The sequence below is a fragment of the Epinephelus moara genome, chromosome 23 (assembly GCF_006386435.1).
Source record: "Epinephelus moara isolate mb chromosome 23, YSFRI_EMoa_1.0, whole genome shotgun sequence".
In the NCBI taxonomy this organism is placed as follows: Eukaryota; Metazoa; Chordata; class Actinopteri; order Perciformes; family Serranidae; genus Epinephelus; species Epinephelus moara.
Genome location: NC_065528.1, coordinates 6,666,740 through 6,690,181, shown reverse-complemented (window position 1 = coordinate 6,690,181; position 23,442 = coordinate 6,666,740). Strand labels below are relative to the sequence as shown.

The 23,442-nt window shown below is 40.5% G+C and overlaps 1 protein-coding gene across 1 annotated transcript; it reads right to left on the bottom strand.

The window, feature by feature from the left end:
• Positions 1-12,990: 12,990 nt before the first annotated feature.
• LOC126384746 (fish-egg lectin-like) lies at positions 12,991-22,574 on the bottom strand. The gene is made up of 5 exons (XM_050036009.1): positions 22,520-22,574; positions 14,195-14,431; positions 13,703-13,923; positions 13,457-13,584; positions 12,991-13,226 (listed from the first exon to the last, which is right to left on the bottom strand). Exons 1-5 carry the CDS (start codon positions 22,572-22,574, stop codon positions 13,082-13,084), a joined length of 786 nt encoding a protein of 261 aa, XP_049891966.1. The 3' UTR covers positions 12,991-13,081.
• Between the last annotated feature and the right edge of the window lie 868 nt (positions 22,575-23,442).

Here is a 23,442-nt window from a genome sequence, read left to right as displayed (position 1 = left end):
TTAACTTTAATTATTATTGGTTAAACATCAATTAATCAGTTGTTCTATAAATAATCAGCAAAATCAATGGTGTAGTGTTAGTTGGGGAGGGATTGTACCATTGGGTAGAGGGGTAGATTACCAAGGAGGAAGTGGGTATAACTCTCCTATAATTCCAATTGCTTTTTGGCTAATTGATGGGTATACTGTACCCAGAAAAAGAGGTAGGTATACCCCTGTATGCCTGCATATACCCTCCCCTACTACCCTCCCCAAATTTTAAATCTAGTGTCGAAAGAAAATGTGAAACGGTAAAAGGAGTGGAGAAATATGCTCATAAGCAGAAAATACTTGAATCATCATCTGAAACTGGCAAAGTCCAAACACACTGGACCCTAACACTGCAGTCCTGCTAAAAGCACTGATAAGTAAGCCTGACTTGGCAACCACGCAGCCTACCTGCTGGTCTTCAGAGCAGCATTCACCACAGTTAATGACTTCTCTTGGGCTAATCAAAGTGCTTACTTAGGCAGCTTCATTCACCCGACCAGACTATATCTACCCCCGACATGACTACAGAGGGCTGGCACACCATCACGCCTGCCTACTGGGTTGATGGTGAGCGAGGCTTTGACAAATCTCTCTGGTAAGGTTATTAGTATTCCCTGGGGATGAGATCCTGAGCCCTCTCAATTCTGCAGCTTCTGGTTGAATGAATGAGAGGGTTAACACTATCAGTGGGCCCACAGCCAGCTCTGGCCTCACACCGGTCCTGTGGGATGGGACACCAGATGCCGCAGCATCTCACTTGTTACACAATCAAGGAAATAATTGGTGCGCCTGACTTGGGCGTGTAATTCAATTAGGGCAATAAAGAAGTCGTTATTATTCTCTGGAACAAATACAAAGAGGGAACATGACGGGAGCTACAGCTTCTTTGGGAAAAATTGGATATAATCTTTTTCAAGCAAGATTAAAAATCACTATAAGTTTCCAAGAGTTTACAGTTCTGATTTTTCTTTTCTGTGGCATATCCCCATAGAGATTTGGGTTGGCTATAATATTCATGTGCAATCCATTTTAGGATTTACAATATGACTGCTATGGATTTTTTGGTTTCATGACGTTTGGTTGCATTGGTTTCTTATCAGACGACTCTTTACAGCCTCATACAGACAAAAATCGATGCTGCAAGCCAGTGAATCTATTCAGCCATCCATTATTAAAAATGTTCCAGGCATTCGTGAGAGCAGGCTGTGAGTGATACTAAATAGATTAGGATGAGCCCTAATCCACATCTGTGTCTCATAAAAATAGACCTCAGACAATGGTCCCCCCCCAAGGTAATATTTCAATAACAGAAATGGTAAAACCTTTAGGTGCATCCTCAGCCCTGAGGCATCTTCAAGACGTTATAAAGGGAGCAGAGGGCAGTGTGATGGATAGAGCTGGTCATACAGCTTCACATAAAGTTTGTCATTATCAAGAGAGGTGAACACAAAAAAGGAGACCACCAGGTATGGAGCCTTCTGGAGGGCAAACTGCACCACCTTTACTTCTGTGCATCATAACAGTAAGTTTTAGCTCTTTTAATGTTGACTAGTTTTAATCCTAGTTGGTTATGCATCACAGTAAGCAGTACCAAATTGATCAAATATGAAAATTAGGCTTTTGACTTTGCCTTATGATTATCTCCTTCTGTGAGTCCCAGTTAGTCTGCGTTTTCACTCACAACTGCATCACTTACTGACAACAATATGTGAAGATGCGTTCAAGCACAGCTTCAGATATACCCTATTTATCACTTTCCCGTGCATCACTAAGCCGCCTTGTTGATCTGACAGCACCTTGCAGAAGTGGTTTGTATATTTACAACCAACAACCAGACACACTCATTTAGAGCAGGTGCAGTCTATCTGGAACAATCCATGTTGTGCATTCCCTTTTGTTCATTCCCACGAGCCTCTCTAAGCGCTTTATAACACCGCAACAAAACACCAAGTGGCAAAATCGCACATCTCTCATCGCAAATTGATGGTAAATTGTCTTACCTGATATCTAGCGGCTGAAGAAGGGAGGCTCTCTCTCTCTCCTCACCGCAGCTCTTTATTCACACAGGCAAACCAAGGTGGCTTTTTAGAGGAGGTGCAGCGTCGGAAAAAGCAGTTTTAGCTCTCCTTAAGGATGTTCCTGGAGTGCGGAGAGGACGGCTGTCAGCGCGGGGATCAGCGGGAGGAGAAGCTCTCTTCAGGCTTGAGAGAAAGCGGCAGCAGCCTGCAGACCTCCGAGCGCCAAGCCCGTCTGAGCGCTCAGCGGGGGAGTGCAGCTGCTCGGCCGGACACCAGGTGGCGGTGTCGCACATCAAATCCCTCGTAGTGGTTACCTGTGGGGAGGGTGCTCCGTGCTGTGGCGTCTGGGAACAGGATGGAGACGGTCTCAGAGGTGTCCTGCCCTGCAAAAACATTCATGGGATTAAAAGAGGAAAATAACACTGTTGTCACAATCAGCAGAAGAGTCCTGGAGGTGATTCAAGAGGGTCCCAAACTTCTTCCCAAAATACCATTAGTAATGCAAAACACATTACTCTGAATTTTTTGGCATGCACAGCGAGAATCCAGGGTAAAGAATATCCATGACTGCATTTATGTGAAAATGTTGATCACGTGGTTTGAGTGCACTTATTTCAAATTGCTTTGGATGGACTCTGTCAAATGAATATAATGTAAAAAACAAAAAAAGTACTATAAGCATATTCATTTTTGTATTGAGAAGTGCATTGTGCAAGTGTTAAACTCAGTGATGTGATATCTACAACCTAAAATGTTATATCTCTAATCAAAGAAGTATTCAGATGATTTGCTTAGTAAAAGTACCAATTACCACAATGTATAACTATTTAATCAAAATCCAACTGGACTTAAAGGTCCAGCATGTAGGATTTAGGGGGATATATTGGCAGAAATGGAATGAGTATGTTTTCTTAGTGTATCACCACCTAAAAATAAGAATCATATTTTTTTTAGCTTAGAATGAGCCATTTATATTTACATAGAGAGAGGGTTCCCAACTCCAGAGACCACCATGTTGCACTGCCATGTGTCTACAATAGCCTAGAATGGACAAACTTGACACTGGCTTGAGACAGAGACATTCTTGTTTTTGCGTCAGCTACCATAGTTAGAAGCCCCACTGCAACAAGAACATCACCTTTGCTGTTTCCTTCTTTTTTTTTGTAACGTGAAAATGCTTAATTTGGTGTTTTTGTCAGTTTAAAATCACCAGGTCCATTTAATTTGGAGAGGAAAAGACTTCTGCCAATAATTCAGCTCCTGGTGAAAACCTCCTGAATGTCTTGGTCTTGATTTAGTTAGAATATAAAGGTGAGCACACATTGGTAGGTGCTGGGCTAGCGACCGGTCTCCGACATGCCAAACAGCATAATTTTTTTAGCATAACATACCTAATCCCAATGGTAGAGATAGCTCAATCAGGTTAAAGTTCAACAACACAGATTTCATTAAGACAAAGCGATTTACAATGTGCTCAACCAAACAGTTGAGCAGGACAACAAAGGGATAACATGAAAATACTAAGTAATAGATACAAGTATCTCAACAGTGTCATATGGTACATACCATCACGTTAAGTCACCACTATGATAGGCTGCAGTTGATGCAATATAAGTATTATTTCATGTGTCATCCACCTCAGCTTGAGATCTTGCAGTAATAGCTCTAGTTACCCAATTAATCAAGTAAAGATATGCATTTCATTAAACAGCAAGCCTATGCCATTTTTTTTATTAAATGACAAATTTATGGTGGTTTGATTTTTTTTTTTTTAAATACTAAACAAACACTTTGCATATGGTTGGCAAAATCTAAAAAAACATGTATTTCAACATACTCTGCATGGTTGTTGATAGAAAGTGATGTATGTCTTGTGTAGTATGAAGCACTTACTTTTCAGTGGTTGAGTAACAATATTCTCAAGTGGTTTAATGTCCCACGTTCTGGTAAGTTTTTCCTCATCAATTATGGTGTGAATGTCTCTAATTTTGTCAAAATTAAAGTCCTCTACTACTTTCATGATTCTGTTTTATGTTAAAATATGCCTCCTCCTGGAAATCTACACCTATGAAGATGTCAAAGTATCAGACTGTACAGTCCATCGTCCCTACAAATCTACAAAATTGACTTAATAAAGTACAACATTAGTGAAACATTTGTTTGTTGAGACTAGACTTGTGATTTTGTTTAAATGTAAAATAAATAAATAAACACATCCTGTCTTGTGCTCTGACTTTTGCAGTATTAAACCAGGAACACGATCTTTCCCAAACCATAACCAAGTGCTGTTAGTGCCTAAAAATAACCATTAAAAATCCCATTATGCTTTAGTTGCTACAAGCAGATATTTTTTGCAAGAATGGATATTGTAAATTATCAACACACTGTCAGTAAACAAATGTGTACCACCAACACCTTCTCATTATGTTAACTGAAAACACTTAGACTGGCATAAGGTTTCTTTCAAAACACATTTCCTGTTTAAATCACTAGTTTTGACAAAGTGGATAAGAACACATCACTTCTCTTCATTCTTTGCATGGCCATGCCTTTGTTTGCAACATAGGATATAATTTTACTATCAACATTTCCTGGCTAAAACAAAACACAGACAGGTACTGTTCAGTTCAGTTAATTTATTGATTTAATCTATGTTCTTGAGTGCAGCATTAGTTTCCTTTGTTCAAACTTACCCATTCATCCTTCTTTTCCTCCTCTTGATGTGTTTTGGCATATCCATTCTTACCATGCTTTCCTAGGAACTAAATGGAGTGGCAACCAAACACTTATCATTTGTGTGATTCTTAATGGTTATAGATATGCATATCAGTGAGGAATACATCAGTCTTGTTTGTATCGTTCATGTTTATTGATAAAAGTAATCCCATGTATCTTGTTACACTTGCTACACCTGTTTCTGGAGAAAGGGGTTAAGACAATGAAGTATGAGGTATAGTTCTGCTTAGGCTGGTTGTTCAGTGTTGAAGGGCTCAGTTAAGGGGTTTTTATCAATCAAGAGTAGAGGATGTGGCTCTGTGTGTGTGATGTTACCTTAAACCTAGAGTAACTGATTTGATGTGAACACAACATTGACATATCATCTTTTTACTTGATATTGTGAACAGACAGGACAAGACTTACCTGCAAGGACTCCACAAAGGACGTCCACTGCTAAAAGTACAGGAGGTCTTACTAGCAAGAAGACTTACTTGCACAGGCCCAAGGACTGGCTTTGCTGCGATGGATCTGCCTTTGGTAAGAAGATTAGGTAGCCAGGTTTTCTCCTGTTGGTATTGTTGGTGGTAATAATGCAAAATGGCTGTGATATTATCTGTTGTCTCCGTTGGCTTGTTAGCTCCTGCACTAACAGGCCGGGTTATGCTACAGTAGCAGTAGATCCACTTGCCGCAGGCTATCCTGACCAGGCCAGCCTTTTAGGGCCCAGCTTGCACCTGACATCAATATGACGTTAGAAAAACGCAGGAGTCTTAGTCTAAGAGACTTTAAATTGGGTCGACGATATTTTAAATGTCTAACAATGTTAGAATTTCACTTTGTGTGAATGTCAACATTATGACATGTTGCAGATGATGGGTTTTTGCTCTTTGTTCTCCATACCTTACAAGTTATGTCATTAGTCTATGTCAAGATGACATCCACATGAGACGACTGGAAGACGTTTGATTTTGGTTACTTAACAGCACAATGTCATCTGTTCTCAGCATTCTACGTCAAATTGACCCTGGCATTAGATGTTGTCCTAACAGTGAATGAGGTCAGTTCAAAGGTTCTGCCTGGAGAATCAGAGGAGCAAGAACATATGGCCTTTCATTTGACATCAAAATGGGAAATTCTCATTTGAAAATCAAAATGTATTAAATAAATAACTGCAGGACTCACTTTGCTGAAAAGTATTCATGCAATTAAATCTTCAGATTTCAGTAGGGTTTTGCTTTAATAGAAGGTTTATGGTTATCATTTAAAAGAATTTTGGATGTTCATGGGGTATAACCTCACCACTGATGCACCAACATCCATTTAACATCAGTCATAGTCCAACCACATGTCCCTTTGTAAAAACAAACAGAGACACATGTTGATTCACAGGACAGCGTTGTTTTCAACTTCACTTTACAATTCAAAAAAGCTGTTTGAAAAAGCTTTCACTCATCTTTTTTGAGTGCTTGTGGTTTCCATAGAAACCACCTTGATACATACAAAGACGTGGGATTGTGGTTTTGAACAAGATTGGATTTTTCCAGATCTACACCTGAGGTCACACCCACCCACACATACACACTTCAACAAACACAAACACTTCCACATTTCTCTCTCCTCCACCTGACCTGCTCTAGCCTCTTCCAATCTCTGTTTCCCTGACATCACTAGAGAGGGACAAAACAAGTGGTCACTAATGATTTCTGGCTGGGGGGGGGGGCAGATTTTGTCAATTCAGTCACTAAACTTCACGTGTGTAGTTAAGATCAAAATGAAAGCTGAGTTTGAAGATGGGTGTGGCCTGAGCAAGGGAGCCTGAAGTAGAGGTAGAGGGAATATGAAGTTGGGAAGGAACCATTGGCCCTCCACTTTACACTCCTGGCCCTCATTTAGTTTAAGTTGCCAGTCAGTGTCGTGCGGCTGGAGTGATCCTATTGCAAGCTGGTCTCTAGTGTTAGGAATGATCTATTTAACCTAAAATATGTGCATTTGACCCACAAAAAGATGTTACAAATCTATCTGTTAGCTTGTTATTAGGAGAAGTAGTGATGCACAGGTCAACACAAAACCCACAGGGCGGGTTTGGGTAAGCTTATGAGAAAATATCACACGTTCAGGTGGGCTGGTCAAAAAGTGACAAAGCAGTGTATTAACAACTTACAGAAACATTGCATGCAATAGTCCACCTTCCACTTTCTCTTGCCTTCTCTCTAGCAGTCTCTCTCTCTCTCGCTCTCTCTCTGAAACAAATACATCTGTCCTCAGTCCTGGGACCATTTTTTAATGTTAACACTTGGTTGAATAGGCATTATCACCAGGAGTACAGTGGTATTTGTTTAAGTAGCCTACCCTGCACTCACACTGTTAAGTTCAATCAGGAGAGTCTCGTTCTGAGAGTAAAGAATGTTTATTTACATGTGCACATAAGTATGAGACATGTGAAAAGTCTGTGGTAATTAGACCACATTGTAATTTCATATGCTCCAGGTGGGTGGTAAAAACGTGGTAGATTAGGGAACCCTATGGAGTCTGGAAACTGGTGGGAGATCTGAGGATCTGGATGTGAAAAGGAGTGGGCTTTTGATGAGCTCATCCTGTGCTTTGGATAAGGTGACTGGAGGTGAATAGAGTGGAGGAGGGCACAACAATTCTGCCTAAAATGACAGCTGACAGGAGCAGAGAGGAGAACAGATTTATAGTTTGGCAGTACCAACAGGAATGGCTGAAGGAGATTGTGGCAAAGTTTTATTGACTAACTAGAAGAGGGAATGCCCATAATCAGCTGGTTGGAGGAAGCGCTGGGAGTGGGATAGAGAGAGAACTGTGAATGAATGTAGCATAATTGAGACCCATTTTGAAGGTTATGTAACTACTATTTCTACGGCGGCAAGTTTACATACATTAGTCAATTATAACTATAAAATGAAAGGATGTTTTGCTGTTTTGTTGATCACCACCTCCAGCATCCACCTACTGCATAGCCTGACCTGAAGACACAGAGAGGTACAGGTCATTTCATCAGCAAACAGTTGTTACTGTTTAGCCTTGTATACACTGTATGTCCTCTAAAGGTGGAAAAAGTGTGTTGCAAACAAAGACAAAACAAAATAATCTGTCACTTGGGGATCTTTCTCTAAAGAAGAGGCACTGCACCAGCACTACAATATTATACTGTTAACAAAAGTAGTAATGATGACCAAGCAAACCCATGCAGACTTTATTTAGTCATGTGGAAGTAACAGTGTTGCTAGTCCAGGTGCACAGTCGTCCTTAGTTCATAGATTTTGGATGTTTTTATAAGCGTCATTAAAGCTCACCTTTTGTTGCCTACTACTCTGCATCATTTGGGTCCCTTGACTCATACTTGACACAGGTAGTCTTCCTCCAATCGAGAGCTTCCACATGGAGAGGCACTAAAAGAATCACATGCGATAGGTGAGTTGAACACGAGAGCAACCTACAGAGGAGATGTGTTGATTAAAGACATTTAAAATAACGTGAGGGTCATGAATGATATTGTTGTTGAGTTGAATCTATGTCTTACTGAGAATAGTATTTGTATTTCTCAATAACTGTTTTGGACTATACATATCCTCAGAGAGATGTTTCTTGTAAACGTCTGATTTAACATTATTTGTTTTTGTCTTACATAAGTTCCTTAAAGACTGATCTTTGTTCCAATCAGCAGTGTCCTTAGTTTTCCTGTAAATTTTCCAATTCTTATGTTGTTTAAATAGACTAATCAGATCGGTAGATGCTTACCTTTAACTTAAATTTCCCTCCAGGGGGCAGGTTGGCATCTGGTTACTTTGCAATAAAAGGTTCCAAGGGTCTTCAACGTAAGATATAAGTTAGTTCTGTTCATTGAGATCAAATCACATATGTGGTTGTCGAAATGAATTTTCTCACTCTGTTGAACTATAATGTATTTTAGAGGAAGACAAGGGGCTTTAATCGCCCATACACAAAAGATCACATGTGCTAAAGCAATCAGACAAAACACCAAAATTTATAATTCTTTCAGGACGAGTAACGAGGATCTAGTCTAATAATGACTTAGATCACACTTGGACTCTGATGGGCTCATCGATTAACTGAGTTAAATTTGTGCTTTTAAGAATATTATTTGATAAAGAACGATCAAGCCAATTGCTACTGAAGTCACCTGAAATAATCATTTCACCTGGGTTCCTAAATGAAGTCCATGTCTCTGAGAAGGTAGGTACTTAAGGTTTGTACTGAGTGACCTATACTCTAATTAAGTCTAATTTTTAGACCTATAACTATCAATTATGAGGGGAAGTGTCTAACAGAGGAGAGAAGGAGAGCCATAGTACAAACACATATACACACACACACACACACACACACACACACACACACACACGCACACACACACTAACCTTTCAGCCTTCTAGCTTGAGTTCTGTGCCCTCAAGTTACGACTGAATGCCATTTGCAACACCACCCAAAAGCTATAAAGTGCAGACCAATAGTCACTGTGGTATAATTACAAGATGACTGACTGGTGTCGTCAACATTTCCTGATTCACTGTCACTTAATGATACGCCAAATTCCAAAAATTGTACCTCACTGCCTCTGAGAAAAACAAACAAAAACCCCCACAAAATCCCACTATTATAATTCAAAAGGAAAGAGTCAAAACGGAGCTGACTTCTTAAAATGTGGCTTTACAGTTACAGTGCAGTATCATATTATTACATCTAAGCAGGTACTCTTGCAGATGAGACACAACAGTGAAAAGAAAGGCAAAAGTGAACTCCATCTGCATTGATGAGACACGTCAGTTCAGTCAAAACTGTCCATGACACAATGGAAAGGCATAGAACATTTATTCTTTTCATAGGTGTCATATCTTTGAACAGATTCAAACAAAGCTTCATCATAAAACCAAGCAACTCACTCTGCATAGCTCTTGAGAAGGCTAAGAAGTAACCCAAGAAATAAATCAAAAGGTCCCAAACAGAAAATATTTTGGCCACCCCAGTTGCCATCCCAATGTGATTGGTTATCTGCCCAGTCAGTTAAACTGTTTGATGAGTAGAATGAACTTTCGTTTACAGGTGCACTTCAGTCTTAAACCTGAGATCAGTAATGTGCCAGAGTACTGTCTAGCCTGCCAAAAAGCCACAGAAGAAGAAGAAGAGGATATGCTTTGATTTGGAACGGAGCTGCTGAGCAGAGCTCACTAGTGTAGAGGCTAGCAGTCAGCTTCTTAATCAGTCTCTGGGGATTCTGGGCTACATTGCTCTCGTTATTTGCTCTGGCTCCTGAAAGAGCTTTATTTTATATTTGTGTGGTGTCACCCTTGTGTTGTGACAGGTAAGTCTATTTATCTTTTAAACTAAACTATAAACAAGAATGTGAGACGCTGCAATATAGTAATTAAAGTAGGTATGGGTAGTGGAGACAAATTGCCCCACCTGAGCCATCCCAGCACAAAAAGTCTGGACATGCCACTGGAGCCATGTTTTCCTCATGGCACAGTGAGTCAGTCAACCACCCTGGGGATACAGAGGTTCAGCATTGTAACCCTGTAACCCTGGTGAAAAGGTCCTACACTTTCTGAACAAATTTCATAAAAGTCTTTACATTGGTGTGGTTTGTTTTTTCCAGGATTGTATCACCAACAATTAAATTGTTATATTATAATTTATAGCATATTTAAGTTCTGTGACTTACCTCTTTCTGCCTTCTGCCTCTGCGGCTGGTTTGGCTTCTGACCTCAGAGCTGGTGAGCGCGGTTAAAGAGGTTGTCAGGAAACTACTTGCACCTGCACCTCCTCTTTCTGCCCATCTCTGTGAACTCTTGTGGCTCAAAGGTTAAAGCACTTTCTCTTGAGCTACTTTTCAGTTTCCAACAAAAATTCCCAGTCTTCTGTCAATATCCAATATATTTAACTCAAGTAAAACTAACTGCATTTTCTTCGTAGCTCGTCCTGTTAAAGCCATGCAGGCATGTCATTACGTACTTAAAATGGATGCATATACACAATGATCAGCTAATTTGTTTTGGTGTTGAGTGGGAAGATGGTTGACTTTTAATTACAAATTTCAAAGTTCAAATCCTGCTTTTGCCATCCTGCATGTAGTCTGAATCTTTGCATTTTCCAGGAAAACTTCTGACACTTTTCACACAGTGTCATGCATTTCAGCAGCCATATTCACAAAGCCTCCCAGTACAAAGAGTTGCTCCTGGTGACAAAATTCCAAGAAAATTCTTTGAATAATGAAATTGCACCAAGAGTTAAGGCTAGATTCTGGTAAAGATATAAGTAATTCACAAAGCATCTTAGCTCTTAAAGGATAACATAAGCATTTTTCAACCTGGAGCATATTTCCCCATGTAAATTGGTCAAAGAGACTCATGTGAACAATTTTTGAAGTTGGTCTGGTATTGAGTGATATAATCATCCATAACACTGAAAATCCTTTAGACAACACTGAAGTATATTTTCTGTAAACTACTCCAGTTATTATACTCTCTCTAGATCTCACACACACCGTTTTACTGTTGTCTGACCGCAACAAGTGTAGGTAAAGAAGGTAAAGAGACACTTCAGCCACTTATAATAACAATCTGAGCCCAGTTTGGTGGAACTTGTTTTTTAATTTATTTGCTAACATTAACCCCAGAAAATGTGAGCGAACATTCCGACCAGTTCATCACAAGACTGGCTGTACGTTTTATGAACGAGCAGCACAGGGTTAAATTAGCTAAATGGGTTCACAAGACTGGCTGTACGTTTTATGAACGAGCAGCACAGGGTTAAATTAGCTAAATGGGTGATTTTGGCCGCTGCTTTGGTTAGTGTGTGTGTGTGTGTGTGTGTGTGTGTGTGTGTGTGTGTGTGTGTGTGTGTGTGTGTGTATGCGCGCGCACACACATGGGGGTCGTCCCTGCAAAGTAAACAATGCAGCGATGAAGTCAATATTTACTGACAGTTACTTATATCTTGTCTTCTCACTTTATTAAGATCAGATTCTGCAGGTAAAATTACAATAATAAGGTGACTTGACTTGACATAACCTGTGACTTGACTTGACTTGACTTGCCCAAGAAAAAATGACTCGGGACTTACTTGAGACTTGAAGGTTAAGACTTGAGACTTACTTGAGACTTGCACATGTGTGACTTGGTCCCATCTCTGGAAAACAATGAGGTAAGAGAAATACTCACTGACTGCTCTTGCAGTTCAAGAGACAGACAAATACACTGTTTAACCAATTCCTTACACGCCACTTTAGGAAAGGCTAAAAAAGGACATCACCTTCCAAACTCTTTATATGCAGATTACGCTGTCCACAGCTTTAGCATGTGGAGACATCGAATGTTTGACAGGCCTGCCATGCATAGATATGTTTGCTAAGCTTTGAACGGACAGCCACTGTTTGGTAGAGGAGGTAAATGAATATTGAGTTGATGTCCAGTGTCCAACATTTGCTTTATATTGTATTTGATATTTCTCCTTTTACAACTATTTGTGGTAAAAACCCCTTTTTTTAAAATACTATTCTGAAAATTCTTTATTATTGACAATAAGGCAAAATTGCAAGACTAGAAAGATGGCCTGGGACTGGGACCCAAAAGTTCTCATTCATACACATTCCGTGAAAATGTTTCTGCTATAAATACATAAATGGGCCCCAAAATGCAAGATTTTTTTTACATGTTTGGAATAACCCCCCCCCCCNTTGCAAGACTAGAAAGATGGCCTGGGACTGGGACCCAAAAGTTCTCATTCATACACATTCCGTGAAAATATTTCTGCTATAAATACATAAATGGGCCCCAAAATGCAAGATTTTTTTACATGTTTGGAATAACTCCCCCCGACACACACACATTCACAAATGCACAAACATTTTATGTGCAGCATGACACAAATCAGATGAAATTGCTTCCATTATCTTTTATTAAAACAGTAGAAAGTATGACAGGTGGAGGTTATACATGCCTGACATTCTTAGAAATGATTAATTGGCCTTAAGGTATATCATTACTGCATTAGTTTAACAAAACATAATTTATTTTCACTGTTGTCAAAATAAGTAGCAGCCTAATAACAAGGAGATAAATAAATCATAATGCCATAACTTTTACATTGAGAAACAATTAAATGCTACAGATGTATTTATTGCATACTGTATACTGAATAATCACAAGAAATGAAAGAGCTTTATAGGGATGACAGCCGAAACACCATTTAGAGATTCCTGTCCTTGACAAAAATGAAATCTCCCATGATAAATAGAGATGAGTGTGCACTGAGTATCTGCCATGCAGGTAGCATTAGCGTGTGCACTTCAGGACTAAACCAGAGTTGGTAACAACCCAAAGTTTGTTCAGGTCGTAGCTCAGGTGACGGACTCTCATGCACATTGGGACACGGGCCCAATATCTGCCAGCAGATGGGCGACCAGTGACAATGCCAACTCTATTGAGAGAGAAGCAGAAATCTGTAAAACCATCATCTTAATTCTGTTTCCATCAGCAGAAACTCTGCACAGAGCTTATGAAGCCTCTGAGATTATTATAGCTTTTTCCCTTTGCAGAAAATGTGCTTTTGGTACAGATTTCATATTAGTGTGTAATGCACTTACAGACTTTTTTTGATAGAAAGTCATCCTCACAAATATTATTACCAGACTGTGAGTACTGGCTTACCTTTGGTAGACGTCACCGCGTGAGGTCACTCCAAAAACAGTTCCGTCAGTCCCCACTTCAACCATTTTCATGCGTTGCCCTGCCACTTGTGTCCAGCCTGAGGTGCCACAGCTTACTGAGTTTATTGTCTGTCATAAGAAGCATACATGGAGTCGTCATGATTAATGAGTGAGTATAGTCCATGTGACCTAACAGTAACACCAACACCACCAAGAGTTAAAGACATGAGATTTCAGAAGTGCCAACCCGTGTGAAGTAGACCCGGTTACTCGTGTCGACTCCCCAGCATCCGTTCTTTGGGCTACAGGTGTAGTACTTCAACCTTCTTGACAGGGAATTCCACCTCAGGTAACCCACTCCACTGTAGGTCAAAGCTGAGCTACATCTCAGACAGTAGGCTTGGTTGGAGGTAGTGACTCCCACAAGTTGATCACCACCTCCAGCATCCACCTGCTGCATAGACTGACCTGAAGACACAGAGAGGTACAGGTCATTTAGTCAGCAAACAGCTTTTACTGTTTAGACTTTTATACACTGTGTGTCCTGTAAAGGTGTGTTGCAAAAGTAAATCTGTCAGTTGGAGATCTTTCTCCATAGTAGGAGCACTGTACTGCACCAGCACTATGATATTACAATGTAAACTTAACAAAAGTATTAATGATGACCAATCAAATCCATACAGACTTTATTTATTCATGTGGAAGTAACAATATTTCTAGTAATAAAAATCATACTAACCAGTGGATCGTACAAAGTTGCCAGCAACGTATTTGAAGACGATGTTTGATGTGCTACTTCCCCAAAGTCCTGCATATCCCACTGAGAGATGCTTGAATCTGATTGAGCTCAGTCGCTGCCAAAACGATCCGATCAGGACATACGGATAGTTGTACCTGTCTGTTGCCACCACTTGCCCCTGCCCAGCGTCAATCTGTTGAGCATTATACAGCCGCGGACCCTCATCACAGTTCCAGTCTGTGAAGACAAAAGCATTACAGGGAATTACAGAGCATTCTGGGGCAGCGCCACCATGTTTGGAGGATAGTGTACGTAACTACATTAGCTGTTATTGTCTGTCACCAGTTATTTGTCATCTGTCACACTCTTGACAGAGGGAAGGAAGCAATACACTGAAGTTAGTTAAAGCCGCTACAAGGAACTTTTAACTGGATATGCAAAAATGTCTCTCATTTCTGCTGATGTCTGTGCGTGACCTACAACAGAAAATGAGAGCATCAGTGTGAAGATAGGCTATTTCTATATAGTGTATATCCATACCTTTAGGAAACTGTCTCCGGGTCCGCCCCAGGTCGCTTCCAGGACGAAACGATTTACGGCACTCAGACGGCACACGTCATCTTACCTAGCTGCTTACATTTATAGTGACTCTTATAAATAGTCGATATTCCTCCTCCTCCTCGACCTGACGTCTGCGGGGAGTTAAAATAGTAGCAATCATTGGGTAAAAGTTCTGTGAAAGCACTGGACTCACCAACAGTCAGCCACATCTCAGTCACACAGAGAAAATCCAATCCTCGGGAAGTCAGGAAATCCTTCACGATAAACGTTTTGTTCGCTAGCGATCTAGCATTTACCAGCCCAATCCTGGCAGGAGCCGGCGGGTCCACGGCGTTAGCTGTCCGGGGAGCCACACACAGAGGCCGCAGGTTGCGCAGATTCACCCCGCGCCAGCGGGGACGAGGAGAGCAGGGGCCGCGGGGCTGGAACACCTCATCCGGGCCGACGACAGGTACCAGCCAGGCGTCGACAGGGTCCAGCGAGTGCCGAGAAATAAAGAGGCGAGGCACCGCTCCATACTCAGTCCAAGAAGCCGTGGAAGTGCTCGCCAAACAGGCCTTCAGCCTTACCAGCTGACCGCTGTGTTTACCCCGGCGGCGGTGGCGCTTACGCTGGAGAGGTGGAGCTGGGGCGCAGCAGAGGTGAGCTGGGATCCCTGATAGGAGTGGGGGCAAAGTTTTCCCGTCTTGTTGTTTCATTCATCCCCAAAACAAACACATGCGCGAGCCAGGTAAGCGTCTTTCCGACAATACGCGCTAGAGCTCATAGGAAATGTAGGTTTCATTCTGGCAAAACACTACCGCTTTTGTCCACAGGGTCGCCAAAATCAACTCAAAATGAAAGTTCCTTGTAGGGGCTTTAAAGATAGTCATCCTTACAATTTAGGAAATATAAAATGGTCATTGGATCTTGACAGCTTGCCACACATTTCAGTTTGTGATGTTGGTGCTTTTTTGGTGTTTAGTGCCTACACCTGTCATAAATTCAAAAACTGGTTTTTGAGGCTAATGTCCAATTTACGAACAGATGGGTACAGACTTTCCAGATCAACAGGCCAAAAGTAATTACACAATGATCTGGACAGAGACAAGCAAGCCAATGTGCTAATCTAACACCATCTAACAAAATTAAACATATTATGTCCGCTTACCTTTGTGTCTGACTGTATATTATATATACTACATTTAGTGTTTTCAATCTTATTCACTGTGTAGTCTTTTGTGTTAGTTATTGTAAACAGCCAGTGGATGGCTCACTTACTTGGTGCAATTGGTGGCACAATTGGCCTCACAGGAGGCCTCACAGGAGGGCGCACAGGAGGGCGCACAGGAGGCCGCACAGGAGGCCTCACAGGAGGCCGCACAGGAGGCCGCACAGGAGGCCTCACAGGAGGCCGCACAGGAGGCCGCACAGGAGGCCGTGGGGATGGCCTCACAGGTGGCCGCACTGATGGTCTCACAGGAGGCCGCACAGATGGCCGCACGGGTGGTCTCACAGGAGGCCGCATGGATGGCCGCCCAGGAGGCCGCGGGGATGGCTGCCCAGGAGGCCGCGGGGATGGCCGCCCAGGAGGCCGCGGGGATGGCCGCACAGGAGGCTGAGGGGATGGCCGCACAGGAGGCCGAGGGGATGGCCGCACAGGAGGCCCCACAGATGGCCTCATGGATGGTCTCACAGGAGGCCGCACGGATGGCCGCCCAGGAGGCCGCACTGATGATTGCACAGGAGACCGCACTGATGGTTGCACAGGAGGCCGCCCAGATGGCTGTGCAGGTCTCTGTTTTATTAATTCTGCAGACACAGTACCCATTAATGTGAGGGAGAAAAACATGTTTTACAATAAGAAAGTCTGATTTTATTTTCCCTTAAACTGCTTCAAAAATTTACTTAAGCTGTTCTTTAGACACTCATCGTAAACAGCCAGTGGATGGCCCTCTTACCTGCCGCATTTGCCCCCTTTTCCCGTGCTGAGTGATCACCTGTTAATGAGAGGGAAATACATATCCATTAAAGTAAAAAAGTCTGGTCTTATTTCATTCGAAACTGCTTCAGCTATTAATTCTGTAACACAAATATAATGAGACAGTGACTTACCATAACTGATGGCCAGGTGACACAGCACCAGCAACATGGCTGCAATAACTTTCATGTTGTCTGTGTTTAGGAGTCTTTAGTCAGCAATGCACTCCTAGATGTTCGTCTATATCTGGGTGGTGCTGCTGACCTGCATCCCATCTGATCTGTGTCGCTTTTATACTCTAGATCCATGGGTCTGAACAATGTGCTTAATTATAGCCAGAGCTGGTTCTGCAGGCTGTTCAGGGAGGCAAGGTGGCAGTTTTTTATTTAAATGTATCCACCCAGTCTGACAGCTTTTGTTAGGTGAAGAATCCCATGTGGTACTGACCAAAACAAAAGAACAACTTGTGCAGCCATCACAAATGAAGTCCTGGCAAATGTTCAGTCAGGAAGACAATACTTTCCATGCCTAGGCTGTAATTTTTCTTTCTCACCCTGCCATTCACTCCTTGCATGCACGCTCACTCATTATCTATAGATGTTATTTGAGCCCTTAATTGAGTCATCAAGTGTTCTACAGCTAATTCACAATCAACCAGACACACCTTCTCTGCTTTTTCTGCCCATAGTTCTTTCATGCTGCAGCCATGCATGCCCTCCACCTGCCCATCACTGTCCAGTCTTCTCGCATCCATCAGCCTCATCCACCTAATCAATCACCACCACCCTCACCAGTGTCTGGACTCCATGGGGGGGATTTATCTGTCTGCCGCAACAATCTCCCTTTGGTGTCCGAGCGCCAAAGACTTCTGTTAAATATCAATCAGTTCAAATCATCTGTTAATTTGTACTTGCATATTCTGTATTAAATATTATCTTTACTTCATTCTTCTGACTCTTCTGATTGAAATCTTGTTAGAGAAGTTAAACTGTCAACCCAAGTCCAGAGAATCACCACATTGTCAAATTATTTAATCTATTAGATTATCTTTTTAAATGTATTCAGTTTGCATTGTTGGAGGAAGCACTACATCCCTTCGCTAGATAATGATCAGTAGCTTGTTATCTTACCTGGCTCTCTACAAAGGTAACCATATTCACCCTCCTCCAAATCCATTTTTCAAGCTCACTGGTTAACAGGCTCTATCTGGTTTGTTTAACCAAAGTATAAAAGGCTTGTCCTCATGAGATTGCAAGAAAATCAACGAAAACTTAAGCAAATAATATATATAACTAGTCCATACCCATTGAGTGCACAGTCACCCACGTACAGTTTCACATGGTGTGTGTTTGGAATACAGGTCACAGGAAATTGCAGATTAAATAGTCAACTGAACCCATTAAGAAGAGCAATGTATTCAGACAGAGTTTTTGTGAATTTGATGGTACGATTGCTTTATTGAAAGTACAGTAGCACCATTGCCAATAGTGGGATAGTTAGTGGACTAAAACTGTACATTAGTAGTTGAGGTAGCACGTTGAAAGGCAGATAGTTAAAGTCATTGCCTTATAGAAGCTCAGTTTTAGTAAGTTTTCCAACTTTTGCCAAGAGGGAACTTTCATGCAGATCGGTCAAACTTCCTAGGAAGAGATCGATTTAAAGTGTTTTTTTAAAAAAAAATCAAAATGGCGGAAAATATATATAACCGGAAGTTATGGCTTCTTGCGGCAAATTTGTTTCTCATGAGGAGAGGCATCTCTGTGCAAAGTTTCATGTCTCTACGACATACGGGGCATGAGATATGCCCATTCAAAGTTTGCAATTTCAGTCGGTTGCTGTAGCGCCCCCCTTTGGCCAATTGATGTAATATTGCTTCATTCGCATCCTCCCATGACCCTCTACCACTGTGCCAAATTTCACATGGATTGACCAAGTCAGTGAGGAGAAAAACGTGGAACAGACACACCCACAGACAGAGTTTTCGTCATTATATAGTAAAATGTCAAAAAGTGAATCTGGAGGTTTGATGGATTTTGTTACTTTCGGACAGAGCCAGGCGAGCTGTTTCCTGGTTTCAAGTTTTGGGCTAAGCTAAGCTAACCAGCTACTGGCTCCAGCTACATAAGCTACATCGTTCATCATGCACACAGGAGATTGGTATTGATCTTTACATCTAACTCTCAAGAATTTAGATGAACGTATTTTCCAATATGTCCGAGCAAAACTATTCCTTCAAAGACATTAGCTGCAGATATACATAACACAAATCTGCTGCTGAACATGTGTCTTGAAAAAATTATCTTCTTTTTTTTTTTTCCATTTCCTTGGTGACGTTCAACGTTCAAAACCTTGGGGGTTTCAACTTCTTGATGCCGCATATATTTGTTAGGAATCCCCATCAGAAAAAACTGATGGCTACTTGGACAGGAAATGACCAGTGAGGGTAATTAGCACATTCCCATCAGCAAGCATGTGAGTGATTTTAGCAGATTTTGTGGCAACCACCTGGCAACCACTCTTGTGAACCTCTCATCTCTGTCCTTCTGTCAGCCAGTCAAATGAACTATGCTGAACGATAGCACATTTTTATATTCTAATATAATAGTAAAGGACAAAAATGAAGATGGCTTTGGATACTTAACTCAGGTATTTAGTGCATTTTAAGATGCATTAAAGTTGATGTTGCAATTCCCTTTGAATCATAGCCACTTTTGTAAAGCTGCCTTCCTCGTGCTTGTTATTATCTGCATTTCTCAGAAACTGTTCAATAATCCAACTTACAGAGGGACATTAACCTGCTCTTCAGTCAAATGATAAAGAATCATTTTTAGAGGAAACTGATGAAATCAGGGATCAAGTCCTCCAGACACACCTGATTTGTCTTTCTTAGTGTTTTAGAATTCACCAGTAAATGATTTAAATTGCTCTGTTGGTACCCTTTTTAAGAAGTTGCTCTTTTTCTTCATTTTGTGCACTTCTCAAGCACAAATACCCTGAAAACCCCCCAAAAACTGTATCATGCTATTCACATGTGATGGTCCTGATAGACTGACACATTTTCTCGTGAATTCAGTGTGATGATTTGTTTACAATGGGTGTGTGTGGTTGCTACCCAAATGATACCAAACATGTGTTTATCATAGCTTAGTTGTGTTTCCTCCTTCAGGATAATTGCTAATGAATCAAAGAACAAGTCTAGCCCACCAATTAAAGTACATTACTTAGAACAAGAAACCTGAGTCATGGTTTCAAGGGTTTGGTCAACAGGGCTTTATAAAATAAAAACTGTAATTAAAATCTCACCTTATTTTCTTCCTGGAAAAGAAAGTGTAAAAACACTAATTAGTTGTCGTAACTTTTTATTCAGCTCTTCCTGTTTTGACCTCACTTTGATGTTCACGTTGCTACACCTTTGTGTTTACACTGAAAATTGTGGCAGATTTAACATGTCACGTGCTGCTCACCCAGGCAGTGTGCTGCGGGCATTACGGGTCCAAGCAGCAACAGTCAGTGCTGGAACTCTGTTGTTTTTGTTCTCATTCTTCTTCTTCCTTTTTTCTTCTCCTATTATTTTTCTCAGGTAAAAGTGTTTGTACAGCAATAGCTGTAAAATGCAAACTCACCAAAATTGGCAGGTGGGTTGCAAATTCCACTGACTACTCAGCCACAAAAAATTGTGGTCACTTATCTGAGGGTGGCGCTGTTACAATCAAGTTTACAATTTTGCAATTATCTCTTAAACGGCTTTCTTTCACCATTTTAATCTCTCAAATATTTTGCTTTTTTTTCCTCTCTAATGGTATGCTGTTAAAAAAAAAAAAGTAAATTTATGTCCCCTTTTCTCAATTTTCTCTAAGGTCTTTGTGAACTTGTCCCAGAGTTGCTGTTCCATTCGTCCCGAAACTTTGACCAGGATAATCTATAGACATCATTGTTCTAAAGCTTCACTAAGCAGCTGTGGGATATTCTGCCACTAGAGGGCACCACATATAAGAAAAGTTTATATCTCATAATCAGCTATAGGGATTCGTACGAAACTAGGTTTTCACAATCTAGAGTCATAACTCAGTCAATGCATAAAATTTGGTTATTGATGATTGGCATTATTACAATAAATCTATGCTTGTAGACATTTTACATCCCAAACTTTAAAAGATTATTTCAACTCACAAGGACATCCTACAGAGCTCATCTTTTTCAGCGAAAATGCAAACAAAATTTCTGGTCTGATTAATGAGTTTTGTACACTGACAGGGGGTCATTTAAGAAAGGCTTAATTGGTGACTCTAAATTGCCCATAGGCGTAAATGTGACCTTTTTAACATGTTTGGAATAATAATATATGCAGCATGACACAAGTCAGATGAAATTGCTTCCATTATCTTTTACTAAAACCATAGAAAGTATGACAGGTGGAGGTTATACATGCCTGACATTCTTAAAAAATGATTATTTGACTCTAAGGTATATCATTACTGCATTAGGTTACTCTTAGACTGCTCCTTTGTTATTCTCATTTAATATTATGTTTCACAGTCCAATAAGTTTAACAAAAATACTTTTTGCCAGATGTTGTTTACAGAATCTCAAGAGATTTATTAAAAACACAATTTTGAGGGTCTGATAAATGAATTTTGTACATTGACACAATCATTTAAGAAAGACTCACATTGCATCTAAAAATCAATTTCACTGTTGTCAAAATAAGTAGCAGTCTAACAAGGAGATGAATGAATCATAATGCCATAACTTTTACATGACAAAAGATAAAATGCTACTGATTTCTTTATTGCATACTGTATACTGAATAATCACAAGAAATGATAGAGCTTTATAGGGATGACAGCTGAAACACCATTTAGAGATTCCTGTCCTTGACAAAAATGAAATCTCCCATGATAAATAGAGATGAGTGTGCACTGAGTATCTGCCATGCAGGTAGCATTAGCGTGTGCACTTCAGGACTAAACCAGAGTTGGTAACAACCCAAAGTTTGTTCAGGTCGTAGCTCAGGTGACGGACTCTCATGCACATTGGGACACGGGCCCAATATCTGCCAGCAGATGGGCGACCAGTGACAATGCCAACTCTGTTGAGAGAGAAGCAGAAATCTGTAAAACCATCATCTTAATTCTAAAGCATACATGGAGTCGTCATGATTAATGAGTGAGTATAGTTCATGTGACCTAACAGTAACACCAACACCACCAAGAGTTAAAGACATGAGATTTCAGTAGTACTTCAACCCTCAGATCCTTCAGATCAACAGGCCAAAATTATCCAATCCAATCCACTTTATTTATATAGCACATTTTAAAAACATAAAAGTTTATCAAATTGCTGCACAGTGATTTACAATACAGAAAAGCGTAAAAAAGTAATTACACAATGATGCGGACAGAGACAAGCAAGCTAATATTGTTTTGTCTGAACACTAACCAGACATCAGCTAATAATGTGTAATTAATCAACCACTACCTAACAAAATGAAACATATTATGTTCGCTTACCTTTGTGTCTGACTGTATATTATATATACTACATTTAGTGTTTTGAATCGTATTCACTGTGTAGTGTTTTGTGGTAGTTCAGCGGTTCTTTTGACACTTATTGTGAGCAGCCAGTTGATAGCAATCTTACCTGGCACACGTGGTGGCAAAATTGGTGCTCTTCTGGCAGCTGGATCCCCTATTAATGTGAGATAGATACATATTTTATAAAATTAAAAAAGTCTGGTCTTATTTCATCTTAAACTGCTTCAACTATTAATTCTATAACACAAATATAATAAGACAGTGACTTACCATGACTGATGGCCAGATGACACAGCACCAGAAATGTGGCTGCAATAGCTTTCATGTTGTCTGTGTTTAGGAGTCTTTAGTCAGCAGTGCACTTCTGGATGTACATCTGTATCTGTGTGGTGCTGCTGACCTGCATCCCATCTGTGTCTCACTTTTATGCTCTAGGTCCATGAGTCTGAACATTGTGCATAATTGTAGCCAGAGCTGGTTCTGCAGGCTGGTCAGGGAAGCAAAGTGGCAGTTTTTCAATTAAATGTATTTATTGTAACCTAAATTTCGAATATGCGCCTGGTTCGACAGCTTTTTTCAGGTCATGCTGCACTAACCAAGAAAAATCTAATATCTAATAGGCCTATGTTATCTTTTTAAATGTATTCAACAGGCATTGTTGGAAGAAGCACTATGACCCTTTACTGAAATTGTCAATCAAGATCTTGCATTACAAATCCTACAGAGAAAATTAATAAAATGTACTTAATGTGTCAGCAAGTTCCATAGAAAATTTGGCCCTTTGCCTTTTCAACATTTGATGGCTTTTTCTACTTGCAGCCTGCTGAGTAGGAGTTAGTTTTAACTATTTTATGGTTAGGTAGCCTAGTTTAATTCAGGGGTTCTCAATGTTGGGGTGTGGCCCCCTCCAATGGGTCTGCAGAAAAAAAAAAAGCTTTTTTGTTTGTTTGTTTTGATGATTATTGACATAGTAAATAATTTTTTCAAGTTCTACCACAAATATCTATATTTGTATTTTTGGACTTGAATCTTCACTTAATTTGACCCTACTTGGGTCTCAAACAAATATTCACAATAGCCAGGAGCTAGTTAGCTTTAGCTTAGCTAAACTGGGAAACAGGTGACCTGGCTCTGTCTAAAGGTAAGCAAATCCACTACCGGCAGCGCTAAAGCTAATTGTTTAGAGAGTTATA